At 30.8% G+C, this 18,330-nt stretch overlaps 1 protein-coding gene across 6 annotated transcripts in view; it reads left to right on the top strand.

Moving 5' to 3' along the window:
* Positions 1-18,330, top strand: part of btz (CASC3 exon junction complex subunit) — a 65,703-nt gene that overhangs the window by 31,820 nt on the left and 15,553 nt on the right. For 5 of the 6 annotated variants that reach the window (XR_012758798.1, XM_075381969.1, XM_075381965.1 and 2 more), the window contains 4 exons: positions 720-1,148; positions 9,134-9,309; positions 11,839-12,015; positions 14,426-14,656. Coding sequence is in view for 5 of the 6 variants with exons in the window: in XM_075381969.1 (XP_075238084.1) it covers positions 720-1,148; positions 9,134-9,309; positions 11,839-12,015; positions 14,426-14,656 (1,013 nt within the window). In the remaining variant the exon portion in view is untranslated. The remainder of the gene's footprint in view (positions 1-719; positions 1,149-9,133; positions 9,310-11,838; positions 12,016-14,425; positions 14,657-18,330) is intronic. The other variant, XM_075381967.1, reaches the window with a different exon arrangement.

Here is an 18,330-nt window from a genome sequence, read left to right as displayed (position 1 = left end):
GCATAAAATAAACTAACCCAGTTTATGTGCCTTGAGCCCAAAAACAGCAATATAAGATATCAGACTTTGGGCGTGTCAGTGTAGAATGAGTACCTTGGCACAGTTCAATATAATGCTTCAATATTTCATTAATACTCAGTGTTAAAAATATTGTAAAATTTAATGAAGTACATTTGTTCATTTAAAGTAAATTTTTACAGTTTGCCAAAATTTAAACTACAATATTAATAAAACAAACTTCTTTGGTAGTAGACGAAAAAATATATTAAAGAAAAAGAAGCTAAGTGCCTAGTTCTTACAGTGTTTTGCAATATGATAGATTGTTTTTACCAAAGTTATATAAACATATAGCAAAACATTGATAAAGAAAAGTTTTACTTAATAACAAATAATAATACTAATTGGTATATTTTGTAAATATTTTTTTACCTTTCTCTTAGCAGGAATTAATTTACATTGCACTCAGGGTTTTAACAAACATTGAGTTTAATCATTTTAGTTTATTTTAATTTCAGCATCAGTATATAAATTGATCCCTATTATTTAAATTTTTTTTTGCTTCTGTAATCTCAACTTATATGCTGAGACAGCAGTTTGACAAACAATTTCATCAACGAGCACTGAAAATATCAATGTAATATGATATATTATGAAATCAATATATTAAGGTAATTTCTTGCTACGTAAAAAAATTTAACTGATATTTTTTAATGTTATAGGAGAGGCCCAAATAAATACACACGTAATTGGGAGGATGAAGCAGCATATAGATCAGCTACTTTATCAACAGCAGCTAGAGGAAGAGGTCGCGGACGAGGTGGGACTAGGGGAAGAGGAAGGGGAGGTAGGGTGTATAGAGGAACAAATGTTAGTGCCACTCCTGTTTCCAATCAAGAAGAATTCCCTGTGTTGGGTGAACGACGCCCACGTCGATCAATTTCAAAACCTAGAAGTTCAGGAAGTGGTACTAGTGTTGTAGCTGCCCCTAGTGTTACTGTGAAAAAAATTCCTAAACATTTTATAACAAGGCCAAAATCAAATGACAGAAATCAGAACTACATATCAAAACGCATATCTGATGGTGGTGTTATTAATAGTGTTCCTGTTTCTTCTCCAGCTGATGTCAGCCATAAAGATAGCAGCATATTGTAAGTATTTCTGATATCAGTTGTACGCATAATTATCATCTTAGTTATTATCTTATTTCAATTTTATTTTTATAAAAAACATTTTTTAGCTTTTTCTTTTTGAAATTAAATGGATTACTTGGATAGTATCTTTATTGAGTATTTAATCAGTTCTTATACTACTGCTGAAGATTAGTGAATATCTGGGGGTACTGTTTAAAGTAGTATTATGAGTAAAAAGTACACTAAAGTTGATGGATAATGAAGACTCATCGTGCTTTCTGAATTTTTTAATTCTACCATAAATTCGATGTTTCGTTGTTTTTATTTAATTTTATACTTAATTTATATAATGATTTTATTTTATAATTTCATTTTACACTTAAAGTTACCATTGTTGTAAGGGAGTAGCAGGAGCACTGGAGAAAACTAAGAGATTTTATTTGAATGAATGCTAATTGAAATATGGAATTACTTTATTCAGATAAAATAACACAGGTTAACAATGGAAATGTTTGAAAACTAATAACTGATCTTTTAAATTTGTGTGTGCTGGTTTCAAGAAAAATAGCTAAACAATTCAATCATGTAACATTTTTTTCACTAATCATTTTTTTTAATATTCTCAAAATTGATAATATATTTTATTTATAAAATGTTGAATAAAAAATTATGCTTTTGTTAATTTTTTGGATATTTTATTATTAGTTATTATTAGTTTTATGGAATGAATACAAGTAATGATCATAATTTTGATTTGATACAGTAAGATTAGTGACTAATAAGATGATGTAATATGATTAATTAGAGTGGCTTCATGAGTCATTTTTGTCAAGCTATTAGCTAAGGTGATGACTCATTCGTTCCTTCTCCCCTTCTGAAATAAAAATAAATCAGTTGCAATTGGAAGATTGTGTTGAAAAATGTTTCTAGTGTTAAGTAGTTTTCTAAACCTTGTATAGTGTTTTAGTTTTCTTTCATTTTTTTTACATTTTATTAATGCTGTCCTTCTGTTTTTATATTTCAAAATTGCTTCAAGGGGTTGTGTTAATTCACCTAATAACTTCTGTTACACTTGCGGGTGAGTTTGTGGTGAAGAAAGCAAAGAAATATTAGATTTTATAAAAAATGTACTATACTTATTTTGGGGTAAAACTTTGTGACCAAAATAAAATGTGGGCTCCTTATACAGTTTGTTCTTCTTGTTTAGAAGAGGAAGTAGAACCTTTTGTCCTTTTGCAAATTGACAAAAGGTAAAAAAAAAGTCTTTTTGTTTAGAGTACCAATAATCTAGAGAGAACCACAAAATCACAGTGATTATTGCTACTTTTGTTCTTGTGTAATGTACAAGGGTTCAATCTAAAAAGTAAGAAAGAAATTATCTGTGCCCATTTTTATACCTCATGGCCCTGGTGTACCTGTAATTTCAGTTCCCGAAGAATTAGGAGATGTACTGAACAACTTCGAATCAGAGTCACACGATGATGATGATGATGATGACAATAATGATGATTTTATTTCTGGTAGTTCCGAACCACAACTTTTTTCATAGCATGAACTGAATGACTTGGTCAGAGACTTAAGTCTTCCTAAATATTCACCTGAACTTTTAGAATCAAAATTAAAAGAATAAACTTATTGGTCCCTGGCACTTCTTTATTATGGTACAGAAACAGAGAAAACATTTCTACCCTGTACTTTTTTAAGATGGAAGATTAATTTATTGTAACAATGTTTCTGGTCTAATGGAGCGTAAAGTATGATGTGAATGAACGGGGGTTCATCCAAAAGAAGCCTCAAAGCTGTTATTCTTCATAATGGCAACAAATATGCTTCAGTGCCGGTAGGACACATGTGTCTGAAAGAATACTACTAGAATTTAGAATTAGTTCTGTCTATGTGGTGATCTAAAAGTAATTACTGTTCTTCTTTGGCAGCAGGGAGGTAACCCAAATAGCCTTGCTTCTTGTGTGAATAGGACAGCTGGGACCATAAAATAATGGCCATGTAAGGTATTGTTATAACTTGGGAGCAAAAATGTAATACGGAAAAGTTTGGTTGATTCACGTAAAGTCCTTTTACCTCCACTTCACATCAAACTGGGATTAATGAAACAATTTGTAAAGGTTCTATCTAAAGATAGTTTTCACAACTGTCAGAATCCAAAGTGAAAGAAGGCATTTTCACTGGTCTCGATATTTGTAAACTTTTTAAAGATGAAGTCTTTTAAACCAAAATAGAAGACATTGAAAAAGAAGGATGGAAAGCATTTAAAGAAGTCGTAAAGACATTTCTTGGGAACAACCCAAATTTTAAGTGTACAGTGGAAAACATGCTAATGAAAATTCAAGATTTGGTTTGTTCGATGAGCTTGAAGGTACATTTTCTGCATTCTCATATTGTTTACTTTTCTGAAAATCTTGGTGCTGTTAGTGAAGAACAGGGTAAAAGATTTCGTCAAGATATAAAGAAAATGGAATGCTTGTATCAGGGAAGCTGGAATGTGAAAATGATTGGAGACTACTGTTGATGCATCCATAGACGATTCGCAAGCTGACTACTACAGAAAATGTGGCCTGGAAAGCACTGAAAAAAAAAATAGCAAGTACAAGCCTTCGTAGAGGTAAGAAATTGGACAAAAATCCTTTATTACTTTTTTATAAATAAAGGTTTTCTATGAGGGAAGAGGAAGTCGACCTTTGGACAGGTAATTTTAGAGTAATTAACTCGGCGTCAAATAATGGGCAGGCAGGAGTAGGTTTCGTGATGAGCAAGAAGATAGGGAGGAGAGTGGAGTATTTCAAGACGCATAGCGAAAGAATCATTGTAATAAGGATAAAATCAAAACCTAAACCGACAACGATTGTTAACGTCTATATGCCTACAAGCGCCCATGATGATGATGAGGTAGAGTGTGTATACGAAGAGATTGATGAAGCAATTAAACACGTAAAAGGAGATGAAAATTTAATAATAGTTTGAGATTGGAATGCAAGCATTGGAAAAGGCAAGGAAGGAAATATAGTGGGTGAATACGGGCTGGGCAAAAGGAATGAAAGAGGGGACCGACTTATAGAGTTTTGCACGAAGTATAATTTAGTAATTGCCAACACCCAATTTAAAAATCATAATGGAAGAATATACTCTTGGAAAAAGCCAGGCGATACTGCAAGGTATCAGATAGATTATATCATGGTTAAGCAAAGATTTAGAAATCAACTCGTTGACTGCAAAACTTACCCTGGCGCAGACATTGATAGCGACCATAATTTGGTGTTAATGAAATAAGATTGGGAATTTAAATCCTGAAGAAAAGGTGTCAGATGAATCAGTGGAATTTGGAGAAGCTTAAGGAAGAGGAGGTAAAGAAGATTTTTGAGAAGGACAACTCAGAAGGAAAATATAAGAATTGCTAGTGATGAAGAAAGTATAAGGAACTATCGACAATTAAGAAATACTATAAACAGGATGTGCAAATGAGTGAAAGAAGCGTGGATTAAAGAAAAGTGTTCAGAAGTGGAAAGAGAAATGAACATTGGTAAAATAGACAGAGCATACAGTAAAGTTAAGGAGAAGTTTGGGGTACATAAATTAAAATCTAATAATGTGTTAAACAAAGATGGTACACCAATATATAATACGAAAGGTAAAGTCGATAGATGGGTGGAATATATTGAAGAGTTATACGGAGGAAATGAATTAGAAAATGGTGTTATAGAGGAAGAAGAGGAAGTTGAGGAGGATGAAATGGGAGAAACAATACTGAGATCTGAATTTAAGAGAGCATTAAAAGATTTAAATGGCAGAAAGGCACCTGGAATAGACGGAATACCTGTAGAATTACTGCGCAGTGCAGGTGAGGAAGCGATTGATAGATTATACAAACTGGTGTGTAATATTTATGAAAAAGGGGAATTTGCGTCAGACTTCAAAAAAAGTGTTATAGTAATGATACCAAAGAAAGCAGGGGCAGATAAATGCGAAGAATACAGAACTAAGAATATTAGTTTAACTAGTCATGCATCAAAAATCTTAACTAGAATTCTATACAGAAGAATTGAGAGGAGAGTGAAGGAAGTGTTAGGAGAAGACCAATTTGGTTGCAGGAAAAGTATAGGGACAAGGGAAGCAATTTTAGGCCTCAGAGTAATAGTAGAAGGAAGATTAAAGAAAAACAAACCAACATACTTAGCGTTTATAGACCTAGAAAAGGTATTCGATAACGTAGACTGGAATAAAATGTTCAGCATTTTAAAAAAATTAGGGTTAAAGTACAGAGATAGAAGAACAATTGCTAACATGTACAGGAACCAAACAGTAACAGTAACAATTGAAGAACATAAGAAAGAAGCCGTAATAAGAAAGGGAGTCCGACAAGGGTGTTCCTTATCTCCGTTACTTTTTAATCTTTACATGGAACTAGCAGTTAATGATGTTAAAGAACAATTTAGATTCGGAGTAACAGTAAAAGGTGAAAAGATAAAGATGCTACGATTTGCTGATGATATAGTAATTCTAGCCGAGAGTAAAAAGGATTTAGAAGAAAAAATGAACGGCATAGATGAAGTACTACGCAAGCACTATCGCATGAAAATAAACAAGAACAAAACAAAAGTAATGAAATGTAGTAGAAATAATAAAGATGGACCACTGAATGTGAAAATAGGAGGAGAAAAGATTATGGAGGTAGAAGAATTTTGTTATTTGGGAAGTAGAATTACTAAAGATGGATGAAGCAGGAGCGATATAAAATGCCGAATAGCACAAGCTAAACGAGCCTTCAGTAAGAAATATAATTTGTTTACATCAAAAATTAATTTAAATGTCAGGAAAAGCTTTTTGAAAGTGTATGTTTGGAGTGTCGCTTTGTATGGAAGTGAAACTTGGACAATCAGAGTATCTGAGAAGAAATGATTAGAAGCTTTTGAAATGTGGTGCTATAGGAGAATGTTAAAAATCAGATGGGTGGATAAAGTGACAAATGAAGAGGTATTAAGGCAAATAGATGAAGAAAGAAGCATTTGGAAAAATATAGTTAAAAGAAGAGACAGACTTATAGGCCATATACTAAGGCATCCTGGAATAGTCACTTTAATATTGGAAGGACAGGTAGAAGGGAAAAATTGTGTAGGCAGGCCACGTTTGGAATATGTAAAACAAATTGTTAGGGATGTAGGATGTAGAGGGTATACTGAAATGAAACGACTAGCACTAGATAGGGAATCTTGAAGAGCTGCATCAAACCAGTCAAATGACTGAAGACAAAAAAAAAAAGGAATACATGTACTCATACAATAAACCATTTTTCATTTTCTATTTTTAGTATTGTGAAAAATTCTTATGTGTAAAAAAACGATGGCCATGTTTGAAATCTGTGCACAAAATAACATAAAAATCAGTTATCCGATTATAAACGACTTTAAAATACCATAATTTTGTTGACATGTGTAATCATATAATTTTTGGTTCATCTGGATGCAGTAAATCTAAAAAAAAATTTGGATTAATGGGTGAATTAATAATAATACTTATGTTTTTTTTTTTGTGAATTACATGGGAGCTTTACTATTCATTTTGAGCTACAATAAATTAGTATAATATAACATCTGTTACATTTCAGTTTTTTATTATTATGAAGAGAATGATTGTATTGTAATTTCATGTTTTACTTTACACATTTTTTTTAATATGACCAATTTAGTCCATAAAATCCATTTTTTTTACATATAATTTTAGAATATTCTGTAGAATTGTACTCTGTAATTGATAAACATTTTGTACAGATTTGCGGTAATTGAATTTGTTATGTACAAATAAAATGTTTAAGTACAAATAAAATTAATTATACCACATTTTGATATTTTAACAGATAATTTTTGTTTTAAATTATTGAAATTAATGGGATCACTCCAATTTCATGATTTTATAATAGGTGTAAAGCAAATTGCATCAACATACATGTATGAGAATTTTCTAGAAAGTACATTTCTATAGACTATATAAAGACAAAAAATACTTCTTTAAAATTTATGTTTTTTATCAGATTAACTATTTTTTAACAATTGTTAGAGTAGAGCAGCTTTTGTTTACTTTGTGGAGAAATCAGTTTGTTGTTCATCATATTCTTCATCTAAATGCTTGGCTGCTGATGAACTATTTAACGTATAAGAAGAGATGAAAATCTCTTATATGGGTGGTTGATCCTAGACATTACCATCGAATTAATGTGTTGAGATTTTGCGTTATAATTACACAAGTTAATCCAATAATAACTAATGGTAATGTAACTGCAGCAAGTTAATGCTCAGCCAGTATGACAGCATTATCATGGAGCAAAAATCATATCTTTTGTTTTCTTTTGGTTTTAGTTTTTTCATGGTTATACTATAAACAACAGACATTATTATTGAGCCTTTAAGCAAGAATTTCACCAAATTAAAAACCTTGTTGCAAACCATAATAAGTTTGAAGGGTAAGTCATTAACATAGGATAAGGAAGAAAGAACAAAGGAGAAGTGGAATGGAAAGTACTGTATTACATATGAACGATCTGAACTGCTACTTCAACAGATCGAATCAAATTATAATGTTTCAATTCCTGATAACTCTTCATTGTTTATGTTGTCACTACTAATATTAAATTAGTCATCACTTACATCACTAATCACTATCACCATTCATGTTAATAACATCCTCAATGGCATTATCAGTTAAAGGTTCCAGAGATGAATAAGGTACATAAGCTTGATTTCCATTTGCCAGTCGTAATTGAATCTGATCGTTCAATTATTACAATGGCATGTAATTTAATATTAACATTTTTCTGTTGTGACATTCTTTTTTTAAAACCACCCAAATTTTTTTAATCTGATTTAATTCTGAAGAATAGCACCTGTCTCGGCTAAAACTGAATCAATTTTAAATAGTGTAATACTAACATATGCAGTTTAATAAACTGTATAGTTCTGATTTCAGCATTGTAGTTGTAAATGACACATTTTGTATTAACCAACACATCTTCATCATCATCAATCTACTAATACCAAGGATATTTGTAAAGGTCTTCTATACACAATTTTATTTTTACTTTTTTGTAATGTTATGTTTATTAGCTTGAAAGTTTTGTTTGTCTTTTATATTTTTCATTTTCAAATAATTGTTTTTTTTCTCATTGTTTTACTATATTATGTTACTTAAATTTTAATGTTTTATGAATTTATTTCTATTGATGTCATGAGCATTGTTATACAAATCCCAAAAACTTTTCAATAACTGTGAAGGGAAATTTGCAAATATCTATAAAAAAAGGAATGTTTGTGGAGCCAAGAACTAGAAAAATTAAGTTTCAAATCAGTTTTATTATTTAGGTCCTTATTTAATATGAAATCTAATAATAATAGCGGCTTTTATTCTGTGCTACATCTTTCCAACAATTCCATGCTGATTTCATTTCAATTTTTATTTTTGCATGCCTGTTTATGTCTTCAGAACCAGTAATAAGTTTATATGCTAAAACAAAATTGAAAAATATTATTCAAAGAAAAGATAGATTTTTGGAGTTTGTAATATTCTAATAGTCTGTATTATTCAAGATGTTTGGAAATGATATTATGTTAATTTTTTCTTAGAAATTCTGTTGTTCGTCAACTCCATTGTAGAATGTATCATAATAATAAAAAACTAATCCAAAGTTTGTTTTTATTTCTTGAAATATAAATGTGAACTACCTGGTTGTGTTGTCATTTCATTTGATAATTACCAAACTAAAGATATAAGCTATATTTGCATATGTAAACCTGTATAATTGTAACATTTTGCTGTTGTATTGTATGCAGGAAAGTAATTACAAATTGTCCTGCTAGAAGCACAAGAGTTATGACAAAAGATATACCTAATAGTTGATGGATGATTGAATGTGTTATTGGTCGATGCTTGAGAATAGACCAAAAAGTTTAATATAAATAAATTTTATTCATTTTCAGTCTGTATTTATTTATTTTTTTTAGGATATCAAGGGTTGATAATAAGGGTGGATTTATAAGGGATAGTAGAGGAAGAGGTCGTACAAGAGGAGGAGGAGGAGCTGGTGCTGGTGATACTGGAGGAACCAATAAGTATCCAATGGAATTTACTATGTCTCGAGGAAGAGGACGGACGCTTCCTCCTGCTTTTACATCTCAAGGTTGGTATTGTTGTTTTCTATGGGTAATAAATTTTAAACAAACATTGCAAATTAGAATTGTATCTAATGTAATATAGTTATAATATTTTACATTTTTCATTTTTATTTGCAACATTCACTTCTAAAAAATAGCTTTCATGTACAAAAATAATCTAAAAGAAAATTAACTGCAAGTTTCTGTTTTTAAAAAGCAAGAGGTTTTTCATCTTGTTTTTAATTTTTTAAAGTGATTTAGAAAAACAAATGCATTAATGAAACAAAAAGAGGAGGAACACACGCAGCATAATAAAATAAATGAGAAATAGCTGAGAGTTTGTGGAAAAACTTTTAGACCATAATTTACTATTTACAGTCATAATTTACTATTTACAGTGAAATATGTTAACAAAAATGGACATTTAATGTACATATACTTAAACATTATTTATTTATCCTTTTGGCTTAGTTTGGTCTTTTGGATCTTTTTTGTAAAAAGAAATTTGTTGTCTTTTCACAGATAGCAGTATTTTTTACGATATATTTTTTAAGATAGCAGTATCTTAATCCCTAAGAAAGCAGTAACGGAAGATTGTAGCATTGCCTATCGTTCTATTTCACTGTTAAAACACAATTGGCAAGCTAATGGAGTGGCTAATAGTCTACAGGCTTTGGAAGGAGGTAGAGGAATCGGGCAGCCTCTCCCCTAATCAGTAAGGTTTTGTTTGGGGAGGTTGACTGTGGATGCTATTAGGCATGTCCTCGATTGGGCAAAAGATCAGGCAGCAGGTACCTGGCGTCGACAGAAGATACTATATTACTGGTCCTCCTAGATGTCAGGAATGCCTTTGAAAGCATTCTGTGGCCAGTGGTCATGGCTTTGTTGCATGCACACAGAGTCAGTGGGTATATATTGAGTATTGTCAATTGCTATCTGCACAAGGGGAAGGCGATGACTCTGACTGAGGATGGAAAGATCTCCTTTGATATGTTTGGTTGGGTTTCGCAGGGATTGATCGTGGGCCCACTCTTGTGAACCTTGCCTTCAACGGGCTGTTGCGTCTTGAATTTGGAGACGTCGAATTGTTTGCCTATGCCGATGACCTGATCCTCCTGGTCGCCAGCTATACTGAAGCAGAGATTGAGGATATGATGAATGCTCCACTGTGAAAGAAGTCAGTGAGTGGCTGTATTTGAGAGGTCTTAGTTTGGCCCCCCATAAGTCCACAGTCGTCGCACTCACTGGGAGGAGGCGAATATGAGAGATGAGAGTAACTATTGGAGATGTTGAAGTTAACACATCAGGGTGCGCTAAATACCTCAGAGTGTGGATTGAGAAGAATCAGTTCTCGACACACACTTGATTCTCATCAACTGATGTTCGTGAGGCAACTTATCCTGCAGGAGGCTTTATCCATAATTTTCCATGTGCCCCCACCTGGATGGATGCATTTACCAGTAAAAGGAACATTGATAGGCTGTGGTCTATTCAGCAGCAAATTGCTGTTAAAATTATTGTGTCATACTGGACTGTTTCCCATAATGCTGCTGAAGTGGTTTTGGGCATGCCTCCTGTTCTGCTGAGGGCTCAAATGCTGTACAGGGAGTATAATGGAATGCCTAAGGTTGAGGCTAGCCAAATCCTTTTGAGATATTGGCACGAAGTCTGGAATGCTTCTCCTTCAGGAGAATGGACAAGACGCATTATACATAGCATTGATCTGTGGGTTCAGTGCTGCTTTGGGGAGGTGGGATTCTACCTTTCTCAGCCACTAAATGGGCATGGTGAGTTTGAGAGGTACCTGTGCCTGTTTGGTAAACCTCATGTTTGTAGATACTGCGAATCACAGGGCACACCGGAGCACACCATATACCACGGTTGTAAATGGGATAGTGTTTAACAGGAGCTGAGTTTGACCTGGCTTACTCCTGAGAGGATTATGGGTTATATGCTTTCCAGTAGGCAGGCCTGGGGAAATGTGGAGAAGCTAGCTTCTAGAATACTGAAGACAAAATCCCTTAATGGTTGGGACCTTGATCATGTATAACTGTGTGTGTGTGTATGTTTAGTTAGGGGGAGGGCAGCCTCAATCCAGAGAGGACAGTTCACCAAGGTAGGCTGTTCTTGATGATGGATAGGGGGGACCCCTTGTGTGCTAGTTTTTAAACAATGACAGCTGGAAGCTGGATAGCCTCATATAGGATCACTGCTTGCGAGTTTCAAAATTTTTTTATAAGGGTAATTTTTCATATCCTTTTTATTCCTTTCCTATCCCAATCCTACTTGTCCCCTCTGGATCTTTACCGATCTGGACTTCCCTACCCACTCCCCCCATAATCACTCTGAAACCTTTTATTGCATTTTCTTAGGGAAGAATGGGGTTTTTGGATAAATATCCACTGATTTATTTATCAATGATTATATATCAAAATAATAGGTAAGTTTATAAAATAAAAGCTCTAAATATATACATCACTTTTGCTGTGTTAAGAGAGTTCATAAAGAATAAATTAATAATTATTTTTAAAATATGTTTCATTTTTTCTTTTTAGGAAAGCCTTCATCAATCATGCCTATCTCCTCATCTGATACAACAGTTAATGCGAGACTGAATTCAACTTTATCAACAGTGGTGCAGAAGTTTAATAATCTTGATATTTCCTCTTGCTCATTTACTCCAACCTCCTCAGAAGATAATTCTAGGACTATTGTTAAGGATGTATCAATTGGTAGGGATAATTTTATCAATTTTGTTGTGAATTTTTATGTTAAACCAATAAATATATTTTTTATCAAAAAAAAAATTTTGCCTTAAAAGAATTGTTTTAGGAACCACTTCTGGCAAAAGTCAATTTTCATGCAGTATTAATTTTATTTTTAAATTTTAAAGTTTCAAGTTAATTGGAAACTAATAGGATTTTGGCAAATCATGCATAAATGTACAAAATTACCCTCTTTTCATAGTATACAATTTTCTTTGTTTCATAGCTTTGTTATTGAGTTGTATATACATACTTAATGTTAAAGTATATTACAGAATTTAGTTTCATTTGAACTTTTTTCCTCAGTGATCAGGTTATTATCAAGTTTAATTTTGGGATAAGCTATTTAACAGTACTCTTATGTGCATACTGTTGTAATTAATAGAATATTCTATTTTTTAATAGAATGGGAAAAGGATTATGAAGAAAATAGGTATTTAGTATGAATTGCAATCATAGGAAATCATCATTTCTTAGGAAATAGTTGCTTTACTTTTTTATGTTAAATTAAAAACTGTGTACCAACAAAGCAACTTGCTTTTGTTGTTTTGTGTGAATTATTTGTATCATGAGAATTATTTGTATTCTTTTCTATTAGATGGATGAGATAATCACCCTGTTTCAATTGAAACCCTTCTTTCCTTCTTAGTCGTATAGATTGTCTTTTCAAATTATGAAACTAGATATTACCTTAATAGTGAAAGTTTACAGTTGTCTAAAAAAATTTCTCGTTTTAACCAAGAGTAAATGGAGTTTTATTAAAAATGGCCATCATTAAAAATTAAAAAGTACTTAAAATAGCAGATTTCTTTATTTTCTTAAAGGTTCTTGAACGGTCGTTCTTATGACCGTTATAAAAATAATGGGATGTTGTTTGTATAATTTCTATATTTTTAACAGATTTTTTTTCAGTTAACAATCTTCCTTTATCTTTTGTATTTTTGTATTCTTTTGTAACATCAAAGTAATTGCAGTATGTCCTTCAGGCAAAAATTCATAGGAAATGAACTTTTATTGCCCAAAAACTGTTAATATTATCTGACCTTCACATTTTTATCAAATTTCTTTTGGCCTTTGTAAAGCTTTTCCTACCTACTTTAGGAATAAACTTTAGTTTTAACATAGTTGATATAAAACAATTATCACTTAATAATGGTACTTAAAAATGTTTCATCATCTTCATCCTGAAGATGATTTTTCATTAAAATCATCCTGAAGATGATTTTAACAGCTGTGTCACAGCTGCAATAAGATTATCTTTCTGGTTTTATGATATCAATTAGAATACAAGGCACAAACTTGGTTGTAATTCAATGCATCCCAATTTTCCTGTTAGAATATCATGACATGAGCCAACTGGAATTTTGCCCTAGTCTACTGGTTCCCCTCAGTTAAATGATATTTATATTGCAAAAGTTCTTTGATTGAGACATCCAACTTGGTTATATTGTCAAGGTCCAACATTAGATATCGATTTGCATTTGAGTTAATATTAACTTTTAATTGCAACTTTGAATTTATTACTTTTTCAGTAATCTTTATTATCATAAATTAACCTTTTAATCACTGGATTCAACTAATTCTTTTTAGCCAACATTTGAGGTTTTTTTGTTTATTTGTGACTAATGTTTGTTAGTTTTAGAAGTTAGTTGTTAAAGAGTTATTTATGGCAACATTTATCAGCAAAGTAATTAGTGCATGAGAATTTAATGATAATCCACTCTTTATGCATGTAATATAATTAGTATGCATTCTAACTTTAATTAAATGATAAATAACCATTCAAATTAATTAATTACACTTTTTTAAGCCTAACAAGAACCCAATTACCATATCTGTCATCTTGGTTCTTCCATGGTTTTAACTTCTACTGACTGAATTTAGTCGATCATCTAATCAAAACTTATATGAACTAAATATTTTTAAAGGTCTCTACAAAATGTCAATTTCATTTTTCTGCAGAAGTACATTTGCAAAATGTTATGGGTTTTCAAAAAAGATGTTTCACTTATTTGTAATTACTGTTTAATTTCATTAAATTTCAAAATCCATAGGAATGTACTTGAGCCTTTATTATATTTAGATCATATTCAAAATAAGAAAAAAGTGTGAAGTCTAGATGAAGTAAAAAAAAAAATAAAAGTAAAATTATGCAGACATAATACATGTTTGAACCCACTTAAACCTACATTGCTGAAAGTTAAATTACTTGGCCGGTTTGTTTTTATTAAACATCAGTTCAGAAATACACTAAGGTGTATTTGTACACTAAGGTGTCTTGTAGGTGTAACATTGTAAATTCTGACTTCCTAAGTAATGTATTAATTGAAAAATAATCTATTTCATCCAAATCTATAACTTTATAATAAATGTCTAGTTTCAGGTGCAAATGAAAGAAGGATACCAGATGTTCCTCCACGAATGCAAGAAACATCTTCGACGAATGTTGGAAGATCAAAAAGATACTCAGCTCAACGGCAACGATCACTGCCTGAAACAACTTACAGTCCTCCACCTCCTGCAACACCTCCTCAGCAACAGCCACACAACCAGCTGCAACATCAACAGCAGCCTCCAATTCAGTATTTTCAGCCTCAGGCTCAGCCGAGTCAGTACTATTTATCACAATTTTATTACTTTATTTTAAAATCTAGTTGTGAATTTAGTCTTTAAAGATATGTACTCAAATATTGATATAAATAAAACCATAAATATAATCAAGACTACACTATCTAAATTAAATTTACAAACTAATTTGATATATGAAATAATTGATTTATTAAAATTAATTGATATATGAATTAATTGATTTTATTAAACTATGCCTTGATTGTAATTATTTAAAATATAATAAATTCTGCCAACAAAAAAAAGGAATTGCTATGAGAGCGCCTTTTTCTGCCTTCATGGCAGATATTTTCATGAATAATTTTGAAAACACTGTTATTGCTTGCAATAATTAATAAACACCATTTCATTTTATTTAAAAAGATAATGTGGATATTATAATAATTTCTAACCAACAAATTAATACCTACTGGATGAAAACATTAAATTTGCCATGAATTACAAAATCAACAATAGTATTAATTATTAGGTCATAATAATTAATAAGAATTTTACTAATAATAAGTTGGACGTCAACATCTACAGAAAACCAGCCCAACAAGATAGAATTATATAATTGAGTATATCGCAACATTAAATGCATACAATAATGGTTTAATAGACAAATTATATTTTAGAATAAAGACTAAATTATATATAAAATTTATAAATTTCAATTCTTACTATTTAATTTAAAAACAACATATACTACCATAATAAATTTTATAAATGATAAGGATCCAACAAAAATTTTTAATTCCAACAACAAAGATAATTTAGATAAACAAGGTATTACAGTTTAATAAAATATGAGGATTGTCATATGGGTGTATTATAATCGGTATGACTAATCATTCATTCTCTATCAGAGCCAAACAACACATCAATTGTATAATAAAAGGGTATAAAGATCGTTCAAATTTTGCAAGACATATTTGGAAACTAACCATAGGTATGATTCCGATAAATTTATGGATGTAAGACTACTCCAATAATTTTTATAACACCAGTAAGTAATCTTGAGAAATCTCACATGTAATAATTAATTAATTAATTGATTCAATTCAAGGACATTTTATATAAGCAAGTGATGACCAACAGTTGTTAGGTTGGCTAACTTGACTACCTTCCCTACTTCACAATAATCGTAACAACAGTGATATACTTACAAAACAGACTTCTTTTTACTTTATTGATGATCAGTTGTTATGATTTTGTTGATTAACTTTACTTATAAAAATTTTATTTATACTTTATATTTTAATATTAATTTATATGAAGAATTATCCCCCTGAAGATGGCTGAATAGTTGGAAACATTAGAGGAAATAGACTAATTGATTGGTTAGGTGATTTCAATATTAGTTATAGTTAAAAAAAAATTTAGGGCCCAAGTAGTTAACCGATTCTGAGGTGTTTGGTAAATACAAACTCAAAATAATCTTGACACATATTTAATGGTACATACTAAATTTATATTATAAAAAGTGAATATAAGACACTCTTTGATGTGACCAGTATAATTTATTTTAACATCAGCTGTGAATTGTCCTTGCACAAACTTTCAGTCATGTAATAATCATGAAATCTTAAAGATTGGGTTGAAGGATTGCACCCCTATGAGTGAAAAAGATTTATTTTATTTTATTTTAAGATTTATTTTAGTGATGGATCATTGGCTCAGTTTAAAATTAAAAAAAATTTGTAAACATTCATAATCACATTAATGACTGATGTTGAAACACAAACACACACATGTCTAAAATGTGATAAAAATTTGGGATCTTCTCTTGATTAAATCTTCAATGCTGACATGTTTTCAGTAATTTTTTAATCATTATTATTATTAATATGGATGTAATAAATTTTGTAAAAATCAGAACTTCAGAAAAAAATTTGAAAAAACTCACTGTCTCAAATTTATTAAGCCAAGAGCAATGAACAATATTATGGATAATCTTCCAGTTATTTACCAAGAAAACAAACTGCTTAGTTTACTCAGAACATTTTCTTTGATTGGTTTTTTAATACATTGTTCCAAAAGTCAGAAAATTTCAATTAGAAGTCTTGTAAATTAACGGTATTAAAGGATTGCTATCCTTTAATACCTGCTTTAATTATAAGATAAGACAGTGCTCCAGTTTATCCCACCAACAGTTTTCTGACTAGTAAAAATGGAAAAATCAAAACACTGTTTATGCCTTCCAATACAACTACCCTCATTCAACCAGTGAATCAGGGAGTGATCCTCAGCTGTGTTTCTTTACAAGCATACACTAGACAAATGCTTGATATTTTTTAATAATGATGAAGAATTGGACAATAGAGTTGACACTGACTTAAAAAATAAAAAGTGACGTATATAACAGGGCAAACAGTTGGAATGTGATAAAATTATCTGTATTATGCAATACATTGAATAAGATTTTATATAATAAAGCCAGAGATTGAACTGCAAGATTTAGAAGATTAAGATTATAAAAATGTTTTTGGAGCTACTAACAATAAAGATTTAAGAGAATGATTGGGGTTTGATGGTGATATTGGTTACCATAACACTTGACTGAAAACAAGATTGTCAGTGACATACAAAATGAGAAAGAAAAAGTGAAGGAGAGCATTGGTAAAGATGATAATGTGTCATCGGACTGAAGTCAGATGACTGCCATAAGAAGAGAAAACATTATCATACACTATGATAAGTAATCTTTATTGGGCTGCTCAATGTAGAATGATGTTAAATCAATAAATATAAAAGGCACTGTGAAAAAAAAATGAAGACAATGTTCTGTAGATTATGCTTTCCAAGGTTTAGAAAATCATGAAGTCATTAACTTTATTGATTCTTACCCCGAATTACTACTATCTAATTAAACTACTATCTAATTATCAAAGAGGTGCATCAAGGAAGTTATTAAATAAAAGTTATTAAGAGGTGCATCAAGGAAGACATTATACTAGTTCAAAATACAGTAATAGTAATTGCTATTAAAGATTTTTATGCAGTGAACTGAAAAAACCTGAAGGCAGACTGTTTTTTTTTTTACTATGTGTTTTTTCCAGTGTACTTAAATTTCTTCTTCTTATTTTTAACATAAAGAAATCCATTAGTGTAGTATTTTTGTTTATGATAATGTGTTAAAAATATGTCTGTTAAATTTTTTTTGTGCAAATTAAAATGTGAAACATGGTAGTAAAAAATAGCAGTTTGTTATGCATCAATTATCCAAGTAAGTTTTACAGTAAAAATATATTTTTTTATTATGCTTGTGTACATAGTTTTAAGTAAAATTTATAGTAAATATTTCTATAACTCAAAATTTTCTTGAATTCAGACTAGGCTTCCCCCCCCCCCTCTGTATATTCCAAATTAGAGGTTTCACTGTGCAGCCAATAGCTATAATGGCATTATATAGAATAAAATTCATTTTATTTCTTTTAAATTATTATATAAAGGGCAGTTTATAAATAGTCTAAGGATTACTAGCTGATTTTCTAGCATTTTCTCTAATCAAAGTTATGTCAAAACTAACTGCGATGTAAATTCTCTCTGGCAAATGTAAATTCTATCTGAAATACATAAAAAATTAAATTGAACGTTTCAGAAACTATTAGACCATTGTATTGGTTTTTTATTTCTACCACAAATTTATTTATTTTCACTATCATTTCAAAT

The sequence above is a fragment of the Lycorma delicatula genome, chromosome 1, assembly GCF_047948215.1.
Source record: "Lycorma delicatula isolate Av1 chromosome 1, ASM4794821v1, whole genome shotgun sequence".
Taxonomy (NCBI): Eukaryota; Metazoa; Arthropoda; class Insecta; order Hemiptera; family Fulgoridae; genus Lycorma; species Lycorma delicatula.
The sequence above is the reverse complement of the archived record's forward strand: the minus strand, read 5'-3'. Positions and strand labels throughout refer to the sequence as shown.